Source organism: Pseudorca crassidens, chromosome X (genome assembly GCF_039906515.1).
Source record: "Pseudorca crassidens isolate mPseCra1 chromosome X, mPseCra1.hap1, whole genome shotgun sequence".
Lineage (NCBI taxonomy): Eukaryota > Metazoa > Chordata > Mammalia > Artiodactyla > Delphinidae > Pseudorca > Pseudorca crassidens.
Window position 1 is genome coordinate 133,530,057 of NC_090317.1, and position 21,370 is coordinate 133,551,426.

General features: G+C 44.5%; 1 protein-coding gene and 1 long non-coding RNA gene across 5 annotated transcripts in view; one reads left to right on the forward strand and one right to left on the reverse strand.

Moving 5' to 3' along the window:
- The window catches only part of LOC137217552 (uncharacterized), a 132,771-nt gene that overhangs the window by 107,493 nt on the left and 3,908 nt on the right, over positions 1–21,370 (forward strand). Inside the window, exons 1-5 of one of the 4 annotated variants that reach the window (XR_010940133.1) lie at positions 6,128–7,319; positions 14,389–14,613; positions 14,828–15,923; positions 16,037–17,594; positions 19,499–20,012. Coding sequence is in view for 1 of the 4 variants with exons in the window: in XM_067724555.1 (XP_067580656.1) it covers positions 14,828–15,064; positions 15,196–15,689 (731 nt within the window). In the remaining 3 variants the exon portion in view is untranslated. Of the gene's footprint in view, positions 1–6,127; positions 7,320–14,388; positions 14,614–14,827; positions 15,924–16,036; positions 17,595–19,498; positions 20,013–21,370 lie in introns of those variants that run through there. The other 3 variants (XR_010940132.1, XM_067724555.1, XR_010940134.1) reach the window with 3 other exon arrangements.
- On the reverse strand, positions 13,056–16,860 carry LOC137217553 (uncharacterized). Its single transcript, XR_010940135.1, has 3 exons — positions 16,733–16,860; positions 14,874–16,475; positions 13,056–14,414 (listed from the first exon to the last, which is right to left on the reverse strand). It is a non-coding gene; the product is annotated as an uncharacterized lncRNA (long non-coding RNA).

Sequence of the window (21,370 nt, forward strand, 5' to 3'; positions counted from 1 at the left end):
GGGTGTAAACCCACCTGCCTCCAAATCAAAGACGGTGCATGGCAGAATCAACCTCGTAAGTCCTGAGGTCCCACAGACCTTCTCTTCCTCCTTCCATGGTTCACCCTCTTTCATGTATTATTTCAACACGTGTTTATCTGTCAAGGGGTTCTGTGTGCTGGCCACCATTCTGGCTCTAGTAAACAAGCCAGGTCAAGTCCCTGCTTAATGTCCATCCCGGGGGAAGAAGCAGACAGTGAGTGGACATGCAAGTAGATGAAATGCACGATGTGCTTTTTTACATGGTCGTTGAGTGTTCCGAGGTTGAGCAGGGAGAGGACAGACTGACCAGAGGAGCCCTTGCAGCACTGTGGCCGGAGAGGGCTTCTATGCGGGGTGACGTTTGTCCGGAGACCTGGCTGAGGTGAGGAAGGGAAAGGACAGCTGTGCCCCAGCCAGGAGCAGACTGTGTGGACAGTAGAACAGCGATGGTCCGGCACGGAGGGATGCAGCTCGAGCAGATGTGTGTGCAGGAGGCTGAGGCCAGAGGGACTGGGGCAGGTCTTGTTATCTTACTTGGATTTTGGAGTCTGTCATGAGTGAGATGGGAGCCACTGGAAGTTTTTCTCGGATGGAGCCGATGGTGGTGGTGGTCGACCCACAACTGCTGGGAATTCCTTGCCATTTCCATGAACAGCGACCTGTCTTCCAATGCAAGCCCTGACTCTTGTTGGATACCTACCCTGCTTGCTGGAACACAGGGGGCCCATGGGAGAGACAAGCTGCAAATCGGCGAAAGGCACATAGCCCCGCTGGTAACTACTGAGCACAGGGTATAAATACCCCGGCTCACACACCTCTCAGCCCGGCTCACCCGAGGAAAGTGCTTTAAGGTGCTTCTCAGAGCATCACCATGATATTACGCTCCAGTCACCTGGGTGTGGCTGGCCTGATAATTCCCCCCTCCTTGGCTACTTTCCTTCCTTGCGTGACCTCCCCATCCCACTCCTGGAGCTCCCTGCCCCTCCCTGCGTTCAACCCTCAACCCAGGCTCTGCTTCTGGGGGAAGGTCAGTTGCGAAACCTGACCTGGGTACAGACAGGATCAGTCTGACTGCTGTGTGGACAGCAGTGATGCAGGAGGGACTGGTGGCAGGTCCTGGATGTTGGCGTTGTCCAGGGACAGATGTCCAGTGCCTTGGACCAGGCAGGAGATGGAGGTGGGGTGATGAGCAGCAGGCTCCCTGGGGACTTGCTGATGAACGGCATAAATAGATGCAGGGAATCTGCGTGGTTATCTGGGCTTCTCTTTTCCTTGCTGAGGCTGCCCTGTTCTTGACGGTTCTGTGCCTTCTCGCTCTCTCGCCTTGCCTTCTCCAGCCCTCCCCCATACCCACCACCTTGATCATTAACAGTACTGCAGAATTTAATTCAACGCAAGGCTTTTGTGGAGCGTGGTGTAGGCGTTAGACACCCACCGAGGTACCAGGGAGACAGAAGTTCGTACTTCCCATCCAAGGTGTGATGAACAGAGGCAGCAAATCATCGGGATACAGTGTAAAACTGCACCACGTCTGTCTGATGTGAAGACAAGTTTGGGCAAATAAAACTTGTCTTTTCTGAGTAGTGTTTTTTTTAGTTGGAGTAGAGTTGATTTACAATATCGTGTTAGTTTCAGGTGTACAGCAAAGTGAATCAGTTATACATATGTATACATTTTTCAGATTCTTTTCCATTATAGGTTATTACAAGATATTGAATATAGTTCCCTGTGCTATATAGTAGGTCCTTGTTGCTTATCTATTTATATATAATAGTATGTATGTGTTAATCCCAAACTCGTAATTTATCCCTCCCTCCCCTTTCCCCACTGGTAACCATAAGTTTGTTTTCTACGTCTGTGGGTCTGTTTCTGTTTTGTAAATAAGTTCATTTGTGTCATTTTTTAGATTCCACATATAAGTGATATCATATGATATTTGCCTTTCTATGACGTACTTCACTCAGTATGATCATCTCTAGGTCCATCCATGTTGCTGCAAATGGCATTATTTCATTTTTTTTATGGCTGAGTAATATTCCATTGTATATATGTACCACATCTTCTTAATCCACTCATCTGTTGATTGGATTGTTTCCATGTCTTGGACATTGTAAATAGTGCTGCTGTGAACATAGGGGTGCATGTATCTTTTTGAATTAGTTTTCTCTGGATATATGCCCAGGAGTGGGATTGCTGGGTCACATGGTAGTTGTTTTTAGGTTTTTAAGGAACCTCCATACTGTTCTCCATAGTGGCTGTATCAATTTACAGTGTAGGAGGGTTCCCTTTTCTCCACACCCTCTCCAGCATTTATTGTTTGTAGACTTTTTGATGATGGCCAGTCTGACTGGTGTGAGGTGATACCTCATTGTAGTTTTGATTTGCATTTCTCTAATAATTAGCAATATTGGGCATCTTATCATGTGCCTGTTGGCCACCTGGATGTCTTCTTTGGAGAAATGTCTATTTAAGTCTTCTGCCCATTTTTCGATTGTGTTGTTTTTTGTTGTTGTTGAATTGTATACACTGTTTGTATATTTTGGAAATTAAGCCCTTGTCGGTCCTATCGTTTGCAAATATTTTCTCCCAGTCCATAGGTTGACTTTTCCTTTTGTTAATGGTTTCCTTTGCTGTGTAAAAGCTTATAAGTTAGATTAGGTCCCATTTGTTTATTTTTGCTTTTATTTCTATTGCCTTAGGAGACGGACCTAAGAAGACATTAGTGCAATTTATGTCAGAGAATGTTTTGTGTACATTCTCTTCTAGGAGTTTTTTAAAATTTACTTTTATTTATTTATTTTTGGCTGTGTTGGGTCTTTGTTGCAGTGCATGGGCTTCTCATTGCAGTGGCTTCTCTTGTTGTGGAGCACAGGCTCTAGGCGCATGGGCTTCAGTAGTTGTGGCTCGCAGGCTCTAGAGCACAGGCTCAGGAGTTGTGGCGCACGGGCTTAGCTGCTCCGCGGCATGTGGGATCTTCCCAGACAAGGGCTTGAACCCATGTCCCCTGCATTGGCAGGCAGGTTCTTAACCACTGCGCCACCAGGGAAGCCCTCTTATAGGAGTTTTATGGTGTCATGTCTTATATTTAAGTCTTTAAGGCATTTTGAGTTGATTTTTGTATATGGGGTATGGGTGTGTTCTAACTTCATTGAGTTGCATGCTGACTAGTGTTTTTGAATGTCTGTCTTTATATAAAATGCAATGGGTATATATTTATATTTATCTCTTGATACACAAACACGAATTATCGTTGCCTTCTAATTAACTGAAGTAGGTAGTCTTGCAGTGTGAGCCTTCAAGAAAATAAAGATGTTCGTCAGAAATGGATCACCTGTACAACTGTCATGTGTATAACACATTATCATGTTCAAGGGACTGTATAATTTAGCTCATTTGTCTCATTTAGACTCATCTGTGATGAGGCTACGTTATTTCATCATCAAGATCATCTTCACCACTGTCATCACCACCACCACCACCATCACAACCATAATCATCATCACCATCACCATCATCTCCATAATTATCAACATCATCACCACCAATAGTATCACTATCATCACCATCATCATTACCACCATCACAATTACCATCATCACCACCACCACCACCATCACCATCACCACTATCGTAATTATCACCTTTATCACCACCATAGTCATCATCACCACCACCACCATCTCCATAATTATCAACATCATCACCACCATCATCACCACAATCACCATCATCCTCATCATTTTCATCATCACCATCCTCACCGTCATCACCATGTTACAGAAGTTGAGGCTCACCCAAGGTCACAGAGCTAATAACTAATGACACCATCACTCATACGCAGACCTTGCCAAAGCAGAGCTCTCTGCCCACTCCCCCTACCACATGCCAGGAACCTTCCTTCAAAGACAGACACGGCTTGCCCTTTCCTCTCCTCTCCTTCCTACTTGCCCCCTGAAATGGGGAGCCACCCTCCTGCACCGTGAGGCCGTGAGTAGGGGTGGAGGAGTGGGGAGATGCAAGGACCCTGCTTTTGGAGGACTGACACCAGCCCTGACCCCATTCCTCAGGGTCACCTTTACGTGAGAGGGAATCACGTTTCCATCATTTTTGAGCCCTGTTGTTTTAGGGTTTCTGTTCCTGCCAGCCCTAATCCTGATGCAGTCTTCAAGCTCCACAGATCCTGCAAACCACCCCCCTCCTCCCATATCGTACGCACATGCCAAACCCCCCATCCTAACTACTCTGAAGGCGGCTCAGCCATTTCCATAATCTGATTTGCTTTTAATCTGTGTTGGAAAGGATAAAAGCAATGGCCTTCGAGGGCAGACCTGGACCAAAACCACGCAGCTGCACCAGGTAAAAACGCTGCGGATAAGTGTCTTATTTGGAAAGCGCTGGCTTACCGCGAGGGATGCCTAGGAGCGCTATTAAGCAGTATTTTAAAAATCCGGTTTATTCTAAAGTGCGTATTTTCCATCTCTGGCTCAGGTCCAGCCAGCAAAGAAAGACAGGCTTTGGCTTGTGGCTTCTTTTATTCCTCATCCCAAATTGACCATCACCGGTAAATGAGATCAAAGCTTCCAGCCCATCAGCCCGTAAAGGCCCCTGGGAAAGGGAATGTTAAGCCGTCATCGGGACCCAGCTGGACATGGGAGTGGGTGGCCCAGTGCCCACGAGGGCATCACTGTATCTCAGCCTTGCCCTGTTGTGACTGCATGGACCACACATCCTAGGAAGAAGTCCAGCCTCTCAGAGGATTTTTCTGACACAGTGAGAGGCCAGTTATCAGAGACAGTGAGAGGCCAGTTATCAGAGGCAGTGAGCCTTGAGGCTGGATGACGGCTCACGTCAGAGGGGGAAGATCTTGTTTTCTTATTGAACTCTAGTTGATGTGCAATAATGCATTAGTTTCAACTGTCCAGCAAAGTGAGTCAGTTTGTTTTGGTTTTTTTGCAGGTTACTTTTCCTTATTATTACAAAATATTGAGTATAGTTCCCTGTTATACAGTAGGTCCTTGTTGATGAGCTATTTTATATATAGTGTGTATCTGCTAATCCCAACCTCCTAATTTATCCCTCGCCCTCCCTTTCTCCTTTTGTAACGATAAGTTTGTTTTCTGTGTCTGAGTGTATTTCTGTTTTGTAAATAAGTTCATTTGTATCATTCTTTTTTAGATTCCACATATAAGTGATGTTTGTCTTTCTCTGTCGGACTTACCAGTACTTCACTTAGTATGATCATCTCTAGGTCCATCCATGTTGCTGCCAGTGGCATGATTTCCTTCTTTTTCATGGCCGAGTAATATTCCATTTTATACATGTACCACATCTTCTTTATCCATTCCTCTGTTGCCGCACATGTAGGTTGCTTCCAAGTCTTGGCTGTTGTAAATAGTGAGCGTAGGGGTGCATGTATCTTTTCAAATTATAGTTTTCTCTGGATATATGCCCAGGAGTGGGATTGCTGGGTCATATGGGAGCTCTATATTTAGTTTTCTGAGGAACCTCCATCCAGTGGCTGCATCAGTTTACATTCCCATCGACAGTGCAGGAGGGTCCCCTTTCCTCCACACCCAGGAGGGGCCCTTCTTGATCACCACAGAGCTGTGCTGCAGGCTGCTTGGGGGCCCGGAACACATCCCTGGACATTGGTAGAAAGGGGAGTGCTGATGTTACTGGACACAGAACAGCCTCTGTGGTAGGATGTTTATGCAATGGACATCTGGGAAATACGTGAAGATAATCCTGCCCTTGACGTTCCAGTGGCCAGGAGGGCACATCAGAAAAGCATGGAGTGCTGGTCATGGGCTGCTTCCTAACAGTGCTGTGAGCAAAGCCGGCTCAGTATTTACCAAAGAGAGACATCTGGGTCTTTCGTGCCAACAATTTAAATTAGTCTTGCAAAAAAGCAAGGATTTAATCCAGTCCAAAGAAAATTGGATTAAGGGAAGAGCACTTTGTAAAATGCTCCTGGAAACTATGCCAGAAGCCGTAGCACAATAGTTGTAAGAGAGTTTTACAGGAGTGTGATGAGATGGGTGTGTGTGTGCACGCAAGAGGTTTACTGTGTGACTAGAGCGGGACAGGTGCGGAGAAATCGGGGACTCGGTGGGGTGTGCTCAGGGGGAATTTAATAGATGCTCTAAGAGAAATATATACAACTCATAGAATATCTTCAGTACAGGACTTCCCTGGTGGTTCAGTGGCTAAGACTCTGGTGCAGCATGGCCAAAAAAAAAAAAAACCAAACAAACAAATTCTCTGTATGATTGCAATATTAATACCACTCTGTGTTCGTTCGTCAATCAGTATGATTCTTTCTCTCCGAGTACCGCTGATTTTACCATCGGGCTTTATCATCTTGAAACACGCAGATGTGGGTATTAGTCAGCTGAGGCTGCTGTAACAGAACACCCCAGACTGGGCAGCTTAAACAATGGAAATTTAGTTCTCACCGTCTGGAGGCTGGGAGTTTGAGATCACGGCGTGGACAGGCTCAGTTCCCGGCGAGGCGCTCTTGTTGGCGTACAGATGCCACCTTATCTGCATGTCCTCGTGTGGTGGAGAGACAGACCCCATACCATATTATAACCTCATTTCACCTTCATTAATTGTTTGCCCCAAATACAGTTCCTCTGGGGGGTTAGGGCTCCAACATATGACTTTTGAGGGGATATAAATCCGTCCATAGCAACATGGCTTGAGATAAGCAGGCAGGCTTGTCACAGCCCAGCAGGGGCATCTCAGCTCCCTACCTCGTTCCGTTTCTGAATGGGAACATTTCCCAACAAGGCTGAGAAACCTGCTAGTTGAACAGTCACCCCCCACTGCTCCCCACGTTTGTAGAGCCCTTCAGTTCCCTGAGGTCAGGATGCCCCTGCTGTGCCCCTCAGCCCTGCCCCTCAGAATTCCTGCCCACATCCCAGCCGCCAGATCTGGGCTTCAGTGACTGGGCCTCCCTCTGGTCCCAGAAGGCCACTAGAATCAGCTCAGTGCAGGGAATACACAGCCTCCAACCCCCAAGGGGAGGTGGAGTAGGAATCCCCCAGCCCCCTCGGGCAGCTCGCTCACAGGTGCTGTCCAGGGCACTGGGGTTTCCAGAGCAGCTAAGTCCAAATGCCCCACAGTGCTGCCTGGCCTGGTTCACAGCCCTGGTCCCCCATCCCTTTCCCTCACCCCAGATACTCCCAAGTCTGCATGCTGTGGGACCCCAGCCACGACAATCAGCAGAGATCCTGGAAAAATAAAACCCACCCTGGATAGTTCCCCAAGAGGAGAAAAAGAAGCAAACACCTTCGGTACGTCAAACTCCATCCATTCAACACCTATGAGAAAAGTCAGCTCTATTTTTTTTTGAATTCTATGTATTTTTTTATAGAGCAGGTTCTTATTAGTTACCTATTTTATACGTATTAGTGTAGATATGTCACTCCCAATCTCCCAATTCATCCCACCATCACCACCCACCCCTGCTTTCCCCCCTTGATGTCCATACGTTTGTTCTCTACATCTGTGTCTATTTCTGCCCTACAAACCGGTTCATCTGTACCGTTATTCTAGGTTCCACATATATGCGTTAATATACGATATTTGTTCTTCTCTTTCTGACTTACCTCAGTCTGTATGACAGTCTCTAGATCCATCCACGTCTCTACAAATGACCCAATTTTGTTCCTTTTTATAGGTAATATTCCATTTTATATATGTACCACATCTTTATCCATTCGTCTGTCAATGGGCATTTAGGGTGCTTCCATGACCTGACTTATGTAAATAGTGCTGCAATGAACATTGAGGTGCATGTGTCTTTTTGAATTATGGTTTTCTCTGAGTATGCCCAGGAGTGGGATTGCTGGATCATACGGTAATTCCATTTTTAGGTTTTTTTTTTTAATTGCTTTACAATGGTGTGTTAGTTTCTGCTTAATAACAAAGTGAATCAGTTATACATACACATATGTTCCCATAGCTCTTCCCTCTTGCATCTTCCTCCCTCCCACCCTTCCTATCCCACCCCTCTAGTTGGTCACAAAGCACCCAGCTGATCTCCCTGTGCTATGTGGCTGCTTCCCACTAGCTATCTATTTTACATTTGGTAGTGTACATATGTCAGTGCCACTCTCTCACTTTGTCCCAGCTTACCCTTCCCCCTACCCGTGTCCTCAAGTCCATTCTCTAGTAGTTCTGTGTCTTTATTCCCATCTTGCCCCTAGGTTCTGCATGACCTTTCTTTTTTAGATTCCATATATATGTGTTAGCATATGGTGTTTGTTTTTCTCTGACTTACTTCACTCTGTGTGACAGACTCTAGGTCCATCCACCTCACTACAAATAACTCAATTTCGTTTCTTTTTTCTTTTTTTTGCGGTACGTGGGCCTCTCACTGTCGTGGCCTCTCCTGTCGCGGAGCACAGGCTCCGGACGTGCAGGCTCAGCAGCCATGGCTCACGGGCCCAGCCGCTCCGCGGCATGTGGGATTCTCCTGGACTGGGGCACGAACCCGTGTCCCCTGCATCGGCAGGCGGACTCTCAATCACTGTGCCACCAGGGAAGCACAGTTTCGTTTCTTTTTATGACTGAGTAATATTCCATTGTATACACGTGCCACATCTTCTTTATCCATTCATCTGTCGATGGACACTTAGGTTGCCTCCACATCCTGGCTATTGTAAATAGAGCTGCAGTGAACATTGTGGTGCATGACTCTTTCTGAATTATGGTGTGCTTAGGGTATATGCCCAGTAGTGGGATTGCTGGGTCATAGGGTAGCTCTATTTTTAGTTTTTTAAGGAACATCCAATACTGTTCTTCATAGTGGCTGTATCAGTTTACATTCCCACCAACAGTGCAGCAGGGCTCCCTTTTCTCCACACTCTCTCCAGCATTTGTTGTTTGTAGATTTTGTGATGATGCCCATTCTAACCGGTGTGAGGTGATGCCTCATTGTAGTTTTGATTTGCATTTCTCTAATAATTAGTGATGTTGAGCAGCTTTTCGTGTGCCTCTTGGCCGTCTGTATGTCTTCTTTGAAGAAATGTCTATTTAGGTCGTCTGCCCATTTTTGGATTGGGTTGTTTGTTTCTTTGATATTGAGCTGCATGAGCTGTTTATATATTTTGGAGATTAATCCTTTGTCTGTTGATTCATTTGCAAATACGTTCTCCCATTCTGAGGGTTGTCTTTTCGTCTTATTTGTAGTTTCCTTTGCTTTGCAAAAGTTTTTAAGTTTCATTAGGTCCCATTTGTTTATTTTTGTTTTTATTTCCATTACTCTGGAGGTGGATCAAAAAAAGATCTTGCTGTGACTTATGTCAAAGTGTGTTCTTCCTATGTTTTCCTGTAAGAGCTTTATAGTGTCCTGTCTTACATTTAGGTTTCTAATCCATATTGAGTTTATTTTTGTGTATGGTGTTAGGGAGTGTTCTAATTTCATTCTTTTACATGTAGCTGTCCAGTTTTCCCAGCACCACTTATTGAAGAGGCTGTCTTTTCTCCATTGTATATTCTTGCCTCCTTATCAAAGATAAGGTGACCATAGGTGTGTGCGTTTATCTCTGGGCTTTCTATTCTGTTCCACTGATCTATATTTCTGTTTCTGTGCCAGTACCGTATTGTCTTGATGACTGTAGCTTTGCAGTATAGTCTGAAGTCAGGGAGTCTGATTCCTCCAGCTCCATTTTTTTCCCTCAAGACTGCTTTGGCTATTCGGGGTCTTTTGTGTCTCCATACAAATTTTAAGAGTTTTTGTTCTAGTTCTGTAAAAAATGCCATTGGTAATTTGATAGGGATTGCATTGAATCTGTAGATTGCTTTGGGTAGTATAGTCATTTTCACAGTGTTGATTCTTCCAATCCAAGAACATGGTGTATATCTCCATTTGTTTGTATCATCTTTAATTCCTTTCATCAGCGTCTTATAGTTTTCTGCATACAGGTCTTTTGTCTCCCTAGGTAGGTAGTTTATTCTTTTTGTTGCAGTGTTAAATGGGAGTGTTTCCTTAACTTCTCTTTCAGATTTTTCTTCATTAGTGTATAGGAATGCAAGAGATTTCTGTGCATTAATTTTATATCCTGCAACTTTACCAAATTCACTGATTAGCTCTAGTAGTTTTCTGGTGGCATCTTTAGGATTTTCTATGTATAGTATCATGTCATCTGCAGACAGTGACAGTTTTACTTCTTTTCCAATTTGTGTTCCTTTTCTTTTTCTTCTCTGATTGCCGTGGCCAGGACTTCCAAAACTATGTTGGATAATAGTGGTGAGCGTGGACATCCTGGTCTTGTTCCTGATCTTAGAGGAAATGCTTTCAGTTTCTCACCATTGAGAATGATACTTGCTGTGGGTTTGTCGTATACGGCCTTTATTATGTTGAGGTAGGTTCCCTCTGTGCCCACTTTCTGGAGAGTTTTTAACATAAATGGGTGATAGAAAGATTTATAAAGCTTTATCAAAAGTTTTTCTGCATCTATTGCGATGATCACAGTTTTTATTCTTCAGCTTGTTAATATTGTGTATCAGATTGATTGATTTGCGTATATTGAAGAATATTTGCATCCCTGGGATAAATCCCACTGTGATCTGGTGTATGATCCTTTTAATGTGTTGTTGGATTCTGTTTGCTAGTATTTTGTTGAAGATTTTTTCATCTATATCCATCAGTGATATTGGTCTATAATTTCCTTTTTTTGTAGTATTTTTGTCTGGTTTTGGTAACAAGGTGATGGTGGCCTCATAGAACGATTTTGGGAGTCTTCCTTTCTCGGAAGTGTTTTGGAAGAGTTTGAGAAGGATGGGTGTTATCTCTTCTCTAAATGTTTGATAGAATTCACCTGTGAAGCCATCTGGTCCTGGACTTTTGTTTGTTGGAAGATTTTTAATCACAGTTTCAATTTCAGTACTTGTGATTGGTCTGTTCATATTTTCTGTTTCTTCCTGGTCCAGTCTTGGAAGGTTATACCTTTTAAGAATTTGTCCATTTCTTCCAGGTTGTCCATTTTATTGGCATAGAGTTGCCTGTAGTAGTCTCAGGATGCTTTGTATTTCTGTGGAGTCTAATTTTAATGATTTGAGTCCTCTCCCTCTTTTTCTTGATGAGTCTGGCTAATGGTTTATCAATTTTGTTTATCTCCTCAAAGAACCAGCTTTTAGTTTTATTGATCTTTGCTATTGTTTTCTTTGTTTCTATTTCATTTATTTCTGCTCTGATCTTTATGATTTCTTTCCTTCTACTAACTTTGGGTTTTGTTTGTTCTTTCTCTAGTTCCTTTAGGTGTAAGGTTAGATTGTTTGAGATGTTTCTTGTTTCTTGAGGTAGGCTTGTATAGGTATTAATTTCCCTCTTAGAACTGCTTTTTCTGCATCCCATAGGTTCTGGATCGTGTTTTCATTGTCATTTGTTTCTATGTATTTTTAAGAGTGTTGTGGTCAGAAAAGATGTTTGATATGATTTCAATTTGCTTAAATTTTCTGAGGCTTGATTTGTGACCCAAGATTTGATCTGTCCTGGAGAATGTTCCATGTGCACTTGAGAAGAAAGTGTAATCTGCTGTCTTTGGATGGAATGTCCTATAAATACCAGTTACATCTATCTGTTCTATTGTGTCGTTTAAAGCTTTTGTTTCCTTATTAATTTTCTGTTTGGATGATCTGTCCATTGGTGTAAGTGAGGTGTTAAGTCCCCCACTATTATTGTGTTACTGTCGATTTCTCCTGTTTTATAGCTGTTAGCAGTTGCTTTATGTATTGAGGTGCTCCTGTGTTGGGTGCATATATAATTGTTGTATCTTCTTCTTGGATTGATCCCTTGATCATTATGTAGTGTCCTTCCTTAACTCTTGTAATATTCTTTATTTTAAAGTCTATTTTGTCTGATATGAGAATTGCTAGTCCAGCTTTCTTTTGATTTCCATTTGCATGGAATATCTTTTTCCATCCCCTCACTTTCAGTCTGTATGTGTCCCTAGGTCTGAAGTGGGTCTCTTGTAGACAGCATATATATGGGTTGTGTCCATTCAGTGAGCCTGTGTCTTTTGGTTGGAGCATTTAATCCATATATGTATGTTCGTTCCTATTACCATTTTCTTAATTGTTATGTTTGTTATGTTTCTTAATTGTTATGTTAATTGTTATGTTTGTGTAGGTCCTTTTCTTCTCTTGTGTTTCCCACTTAGAGAAGTTCCTTTAGTATTTATTGTAGAGCTGGTTAGGTGGTGCTAATTTCTCTTAGCTTTTGCTTGTCTGTAAAGCTTTTGATTTCTCCATTCAATCTGAATGAGATCCTTGCTGGGTAGAGTAATTTCCCTTTCATCATTTTAAATATATCATGCCACTCCCTTCTGACTTGTAGAGTTTCTGCTGAGAAACCAGCTGTTAACCTTATAGGGATTCCCTTTTTCTTTGTATTTAATTTTTGATAGTTTGATTAATGTGTGTCTTGGTGTGTTTCTCCTTGGAGCTATCCTGAATGGGAACCTCTGTGCTTCCTGGATTTGATTAACTATTTATGTTTCGGTTTTTTTGGCTGTGAGGCATGTGGCATCTCAGCTCCCTGACCAGGTGTTGAACCCACACACCCCTGCGCTGAAAGGTGAAGTGATGGGGCCAAGGGTGGACAGCCCTCTCACCTCTGTGCCCCTCACTTCTCTTCTGCCCCCATCCAACAGGCAGACCCATGGTGAGCTCTGTGGGGCAAGGAGCAGGGGTGGACAGGGATGGAGTGCATGCGATCAGAACACCCACCATACTCTCCCCCTCTCCTCACCCATTTAATGGATCATCTGTTGCTTCCCTGATCAGAGAAATGAGAATCTGCTGATGTAAGTTACTCTGCAACCCACTTTTTAAATTTTTATTGGAGTATCGTTCATCTACAACATTGTTAGTTTCAGGTATACAGCATAGTGATTCAGTTATCCATGTACATATTCTTTTCCCATTTAGGTTATTACAAAATACTGAGTAGGGTTCTCCGTGTTACACAGTAGGTGCTCGTTTTCCTCTATTTTATATATAGTAGTGTGTTCCTGTATTTTATATATAGTGGTGTGTTCCTCTATTTTATGTATAGTAGTGTGTGTATGTTACTCCCAAACTCCTAATTTATCCTTCCCCCCTACCTTTCCCCTTTGGTAACCATGTTTCTTTTCTAAGTCTGTGAGTCTGTTTCTGCTTCTGATATCAGGTGGTATTTGTCTTTGTCTGACTTCCTTCGTTTAGTATGATAATCTCTAGGTCCATCCACGTTGCTGCCAATGGCATTAGTAATGTATGTGCCACATCTTCTTATCCATTCATCTGCTGATGGACAGTTAGGTTGCTACCATGACCTGGCTATTGTAAACAGTGCTGCTATAAACACTGGCATGCATGTGTCTTTTTGAATTCTGGCTTTCTCAGGGTATATGCCCAGTAATGGGACTGCTGGGTCATATGGTAGTTCTATTTGTAGTTTTTTGAGGAACCTCCATCCTGTTCTTACATTCCCACCCACAGTGCAGGAGGGTTCCCTTTCCTTCACCCCCTCCCCAGCATATATTATTTGTAGACTTTTTGATGATGGGCATTCTGCCCTGTGTGAGGTGATACCTCACTGTACTTTTGATGTGCATTTCTCTAATAATGTAGAGATGTTGAGCACCCTTTCATGTGTCTGTTTGCCATCTGTATGTCTTTGAAGAAATGTCTATTTAGGTCTCTGCCCATTTTTCGACTGGGGTATTTGTTGTTGTTGTTCAGTTGTTTGTAGATTTTGGAAATTAAGCCTTCATCAGTTGCATTGCTTGCAAATATTTTCTCCCATTCTATAGTCTGTTCATGGTTTCCTCTGCTGTGCAAAAGCTGATTAGGTCCCATTTGTTTATGTTTCTATTGCCTTGGGAGACTGACCTGATTCGTGAGAGAATGTTTTGCCTGTGTTCTCTTCTGGGAGTTTTAAGTCTTTAATCCATTTTGAGTTTATTTTTGTGTTTGGTGTGAGCGTGTGTTCTAAACTTCATTGATTTACATGCATGTCTCCAACTTTCCCAGCACCACTTGCTGAAGAGACTTTTTCCCATTGTGTATTCTTGTGTCCTTTGTCAAATATTAATTGACCATAGGTGTGTGGGTTTATTTCTGGCCTCTGTTATTTAAAGATACATTAAAACAGTATAAGAACTGAGGAAGATTGGGGGAATCCACCAACAAGTCCAGAGCTGAGAGCACAGAAGAGCATAAGGCATCAGTGTTGAGATGCCTGCTGTGGTCAGCTGAGTAATGTCCCCAAAGATGTCCATGTTCTAATACCCGAACGTTGTGAATATGTGAACTTAGTGGCAAAAGGGAGTGGGCTAAGCACCTTGAGATGCACAGGTGACCTGGGTCTTACAGGTGGTCCAGTGTCATCACCTGGGTCCCTGTAAAGAGGACGTCAGAGGAGTATTTGATTACAAGATGCTGAGCTGCTCGTTTTGATGATCAAGGAAGGGGCCCCAAGCTCAGGATGGCAGACGCCTCCAGAAGGTGGAAAAGGAAGGAAATAGATTCTCCCCTGGAGCCTCCAGAAGAAAGCAGCCTGCGGGATCCCTTGAGTTTAGAGCTTTGGGCTTTAAAACGGTAAGATAGCACATTTTGTTCTTTTAAGCTACCAAGTCCTCGGTTCTTAGAGTAGCCACAAGAAACTCAGCCAGAATCCAAGGATGTTAAGCAGGGGGATAGCTGACACTTGCAGGGAAATAACGACTTATGAAGATTAGATGACTAGGACAGATGAGAAGTAACGTAGAGAGAAAGATCTGTTTTTCAACCTATTGATTTTCATCTCCCTAAGAGACTGCAAACTCCGGGAAAGAAGGGCTCAAGTGTCTCCAGCTCACCTTCCAAAGGGGAGCAGTATCTCCACCTGCTGCCCCATCCGGCTCGATCCGCGAGCAGCAGAGGGAGGAGGGTTGCCGTGTCAGGTGCGACCCCACGCCTCTGCAGGGTTCCCCTCTCGTTGCCAAGATCCTGGCATGTGGAACACGGTGCAGGGATTCAGATGCACCATGGCTTACGTTCCGGGGACGCAGTAAGGAGATAGTTAATCATTACCGTCTAATTCTGATGGCTCCAGCGCTGCACCCCTTCCCTCTTAAGCAGATGCTCGAGCTGAAATGGTTTGTGCACCTGCGTAGACAACGTGGTTTTACTTCATCTCAGTAGAGACAGCGTGGGCTCCTGAACGGCCTCTTCTCATCACTTCTGGGTCTTCTTCAGCCACCCAGCCAGGCTCTCCACGAATAACGCCTGAAAAAGAATGCACGGCCAGGAGCCTTGCCCCGAGGTCAAGGCGGCTGAATTGCTGCTTTGTCCGGGCAGGGGTTCTGCACTGCAACAGGAATGCAATCGCCACCTTCAGATCTCGGGTGGCAGAAGAGGCAGCCCACCCTCAAGCCTTTCCAGCCCAAGAGAAAGATGCTTTCCACTTTGTGCCTGTGAGCGCCAGGCTCCACCCCCCTCCTGCCTCTGTGCACCCTTCTGCAAGTCACTCGCCTCTTTACTTTCTCTGCACGCTGGGAAGCTTGCCTGCAAGGTGGTTAGTGGTGGAGATGGGACCTCCATATTTGCGTCACTGTCACCGACAAGGTGAGGACCTGCCAGTTCCTGTCTCTCTCCAGGAGAGGAGGAGCAGACCACTTCCCAGGGGAATCTGAGTCAGCTAAGTAAATGCTGCGACCGTTTGATGGAAACACCAAGTGATTTCTACTGGGCAATCTCTGAAAAATACTGTAAAGCCATTACCTTCTTAGAACAGACCATCTGTCTCCCGGTATCATTGAAAACAGCCATCACTTAAAAGGCAACTCAGCCCAGCCTGGTCAGGTGCTAATCAAGGACATGAGTTAATAAGGCAAAATAATTAGAGGATTCGTGTCATGACCTACCTGGTAAGTGCCCATCTTATATTCTAATGCTTATAATCACAGTCTCAGCTGTTTAGGGGTAGAAAAATCCAGCAATGACACTGTCTGATACGGATTCTCTGATATTTTCTTGAAAGAACCAAGGGACTTGAACGCAGGAAGGCAGTGCCACTGGAGGACGTCAGGGCAGTGCTGACACCCTTAATAAGTCAAGGATGCAGTGTCCATCACAAACCTTTCCTGCTCTCTGATTGCCTGAGATTTATGGGATCCTGATGAGTCACTAGGGACGTGAAATCATAACTAGAAGAAACATCACCACCAATGAAACAGCGTGTCACAGCTCAGCGTACGTGGTCGACCCTTCCTGACAACATCTCATAACTGCAGAACAGAGGCCTGTGTTATCCCGACGTAAATATGGACCCCAGGAGAAACCAGCTCTTTGGACCCACGGTAATGGTTCCTGGGAGGGCATTATTGGGGGTGGGTTTCCCACGGTGCTGCTTACAAGTCATTCCTTGGAGACCCTGAGATTGTAGAAAATACTGATCCAGAGCACAGGATGCAGATGACCTAAAAATGGACCCAAGGGGAAAACAGTTAAGTGGGGTTATGATGGCTCTACCGGTCCAACCAAACAAGGGAGGGTGGATTTATGATCAGATTCTGAATTCTAGAACAGGAAGGGATCTGGAAGGAACAGAAGCACAGACGCTGTCCCCACAGGATGGTCTACTTAGCAACTGGCTCCTCCCTCCCTGGGGCCATGTGTCACTATTCAGCCCATGGGGGTCAGGGTAGTTCAGAGGGTACTTGCTGAGGTTGCAGACCTGGAGCTCCAGGATTTGGGGGAAGGTGGTGTCCAGAATTGTCCCTTCCTTTTCACGAGGAGGCTCAGCTCATCCACGGGTGTGGAGAGTTCAGGCCTGCAAGCTGGCTCAGGGTCCACGAGGATGGATGTCCACCTCACCAAGCACTGTAGGGAGGCAGAGGGTTATCAGTGAAGGGCTTCAAGAAGCATGAAAAGCTGCGTGGACGGATCCCCGGGAATGGACATGATGATGAAGGTGATAGACTGTCCGCTGAGCATCTCCAGTTTCTCATTTCCTCCTATCCTTAGGGTGGATGAACATCTGAAATTAGGCTGTGATGTTGTCTGATTCTTGTGCCCCCTCCCCTTGAAGGTGGGTGTGATCTAACTCACTGTGACACAAGAGCGTCCAGCCGGTCCATCAGGACGGTCTCCAGGGACAGGTCCCAAGGAGGAGTCTTAAGGAAAGTGATACGTGGTCTTCAGCGTCTTGAGTCTGAAGGGAAGCAGCATCGAAGAAGGTAATATTCACGTCTGCACTACCCCGTATTATGTGTGTGTGGATGTAACAAATATAAACATTGTAAGTATTATAAATATGGCAATAATATATGATACACATACAATATGATTTATACAACACGCATATAGAACATAAAACGTGTAACATTTGACAGCATGACAGTTAAGGTATCTTTTTGGTTTTTGAGGCACACGAGTACCTTGTGGCCTCTCCTGTTGCAGAGCACAGGCTCAGCAGCCATGGCTCACGGGCCCAGCTGCTCCGCAGCATGTGGGATCTTCCTGGACCGGGGCACGAACCCATGTCCCCTGCATCGGCAGGCGGACTCTCAACCACTGCGCCACCAGGGAAGCCCAAGGTATAATTTTTAAGTTGTAATACATAGTATAAAATATAATCGGTGTAATTGCATATATTATACATTATATGAGTATATCAATACATAATAGTAATGTATAAACATGTATTATATATTAATATGTGTATATATGAATATAATGTATAGACATATATATAACAGAATATATAATATACATTCTAACAAATGACTGACATAATTGTATACAATATGTAACAGTATATAATAATATAAAATCTGACATGTATATGAAATATACTATATATAATATACAATTTAATGTACCAAAACTCAGATGGTATAACCTTAAATACTAGATATGATACATGTATATTATATACAAAAATTAGTATATAATATATACTGTTATATAGTATATATATTACCATGTACTAGTATATTAATACTAGTATACAGTATATACTAGTATATATTACTATAGTACAATATACCTTATAATCTATATTGTGTATTATGTGTTCATTGTACATAATCTATAATGATGTGTATGTTATACATAATAGAGCAGTATAATAACTGTATAATATATATTATACACAATTTAATGGACGTCCTGTTGGCTACCTAGCTTGTCTCCATTGTCTTTAAACTTTCCGTTGCGCCTGGATGCACACACTGACTCCCTTCCCTGGGGAAGTGCATCCCCACCTCCTCCATGTCCCCGAGGCTGCCTGCTGTGGCCCCCGCTTTGGGCACAGAACCACCCCCCCGGGTGCCACCCGGTTCCCCTCCGTCACCTCTGCCCTCGCCACCTGCCTGCCTGTCACCTCACCAGGCAGGATAGCACCCAAGTGCCACCTGTGCTGCCCCATGCCAGCCTCTGCAGCAGCGGAGCTCCTTGCTCCTTCAACCACCAGCCTCACCCTGGATTTCCACATCCACAGTAACCTCTTCACTCGCCTATCAGCCGGGCTTCCGAGAGTCCGCCTGCCGATGCAGGAGACGTGGGTTCGTGCCCCGGTCCGGGAGGATCCCACATGCCGCGGAGCGGGTGGGCCCGTGAGCCATGGCCGCTGAGCCTGCGCGCCCGGAGCCTGTGCTCCACAACGGGTCAGGCTGCAGCAGTGAGGCCCACATACTGCCACAAACAACAAAAAAAGAAACTATCAGCTGCTCCTTCCTTTCTCCTGCCTCTGGACCCCCGTCCCCCCCGACCCTGCATGAAGATGGTCCCTGACGTCTGACCCTGGCGTTCTCTCCCTGAGCAGCGTGATGGGGCCAATGGATCCTGCAATCTCTCACCGTTATGGAAGCTCCAATACCTCCCTCCAAAGTGAAATGTCAGGTGGAGAAAGACAAACACCGTAGGGTCTCACTTATATGTGGAATCTAAAAAATACAACCAAGTAGTGAATATAACAAAAAAGAAACAGACTCCCAGATCTAGAGAAGAAACGAGTGGTTCCTAGTGGGGAGAGGGGAGGGGGAGGGGGGCATTATAGGGGAAGCAGAGTAAGAGGTACAAAGTACTAGGTAAAAAATAAGCTACATGGATATATTGTACAGCACAGCGAACAGAGCCACTATTTCGTAATAACTATAAACCTCTTCCTTCCTGAACTTGGCCTGTCACTAACGACGTTCCCTCCCCCATCAAACACCACAGCTGCTAAGCTACCTGAAATCTAGACATTGGGAATTGATTTCTGTGGGTGAGGAAGTGGGTCTCACCTTTGTCTCACCCCAGCACAAATGGGGTACACTTCCATGGGGTTACCCAGATCTTCAGGGAACTCCAATTTCCTGCATAAATTGTTCTCCTTTTCCCCAGTGTGCTACTTAGGAAAAGGACAATAAATAATAATTCACATAAATACTAGAAAGCTAGCGACGTGTTAAGAAAAATAGGAACATCTAATGAAAAAGGAAAATTTGTTTTTCAGAAAGAGGGCTATTAAAGCAGGAAGCAGAACAATGGTTGCCAGGGGCTGGCCGTGGAGGAACCATGTCGGCAACAAAATGACAAGAGAGCATGGAAATGTACACAACTCAGCGGTGGTGCTGATTCCACAACCGTGCACAGGGCTCAACACTCACCCACCTGTCCACCTGAAAGGGCTGCTTTTACTGAAAACAATTACGTCTCAGTAAACGTGAACAGAAAACCAAAGGAGCCTAATCGTTTTCATTCCTTTCCTGCATGAGCAGCACTAAGTCCAGCGAGTCAGATGGGTGAAGATACGCACAAGCAATTCTTTCACTTTTACGTAAAAAATCTGTGCTGTTGCTGTTTACAACAGCCAAGACATGGAAGCAAACTAAACCACCACCGAGAGGGGAACGGATAAAGAAGATGTGGTTCATGTGTACAACGGAGTATACTCAGCCATGAAAAAGAATGAAATAGTGCCATTGGCAGCAACACGGATGGACCTAGAGATGATCATACTAAGTGAAGTAAGTCAGACAGAGAAAGACAAATACCATGTGATGTCACTTATATGTGGAATCTAAAAAATAATACAAGTGAATCTATGTACAAAACAGAAAGAGACTCACAGACATAGAAAACACACTTATGGTTACCAAAGGGGAAAGGGGGGAGGGATAAATTTATGGTTACCAAAGGGGAAAGGGGGGAGGGATAAATTAGGAGTTTGGATTGACATATACACAGTACTACACATAAAATAGATAAACAACAAGATCTTACTGTATATAGCACAGGGAACTCTACTCAGCACTCTGTAACAACCTATATGGGAAAAGAATTTGAAAAAGGATAGATACATGAGGGACTTACTTCCCTGGTGGCACAGTGGATAAGAATCTGCCTGCCAATGCAGGGGACACGGGTTCGAGCCCTGGTCCGGGAAGATCCCACATGACGCAGAGCAACTAAGCCCATGCGCCACAACTACTGAGCCTGCGCGCCACAACTACTGAGCCCACGTGCTGCAACTACTGAAGCCCGTGCACTGCAATGAAGAGTAGTCCCGCTCGTGGCAACTAGAGAAAGCCCGTGCGTAGCAACAAGGACCCAACACAGCCAAAAATAAATAAAATTAAATCTTAAAAAAAAAAAGCGATACATGAATAACTGAATCACTTTGCTGTACACCTGAAAATAACACCACTGTAAATCAACTATACTACAGTATAAAAAATATATATATATATACACACACACACATATATATATATTTTTTCACAGTACGCGGGCCTCTCACTGCTGTGGCCTCTCCCATTGCGGAGCACAGGCTCTGGACGTGCAGGCTCAGCGGCCATGGCTCACGGGCCCAGCCGCTCCGCAGCATGTGGGATCTTCCCGGACCGGGGCACAAACCCGTGTCCCCTGCATCAGCAGGCGGACTCTCAACTGCTGCGCCACCAGGGAAACTGCTGCGCCACCAGGGAAGCCCCTAAAATATATATTTTTTTAATTGTAATTTTCATGTAAAAAAAAAAGTGTGCGTTTAAGGCACTGTCCAAATGAACAACTTTCCTTGAGGATTTTGTTTGCATTTGCGCTTTCTTTTGAGATGGTATCTGGGGGTGGGATCCTTTGTCATCCTACCTGTGGCCCTGCTCCTGGTGATACTGCTGTACACGAAAAATGGGTAAAAACACACCCCTTATCTTTCATCATCTGTTTTGGCCTCATTGCCTATTAAAAAGACCCTTAGATAAAATGAAAAAAAGAAAGCATTAAAGTATGGAATTGCACCGCTAGCAATGTGTTCCCACCATCCGGGCAGGCGTCCAGCAGAGGTAGGTGGTGGGTGATGTAAACCAGAGTGCTGCCCACCAGCCGT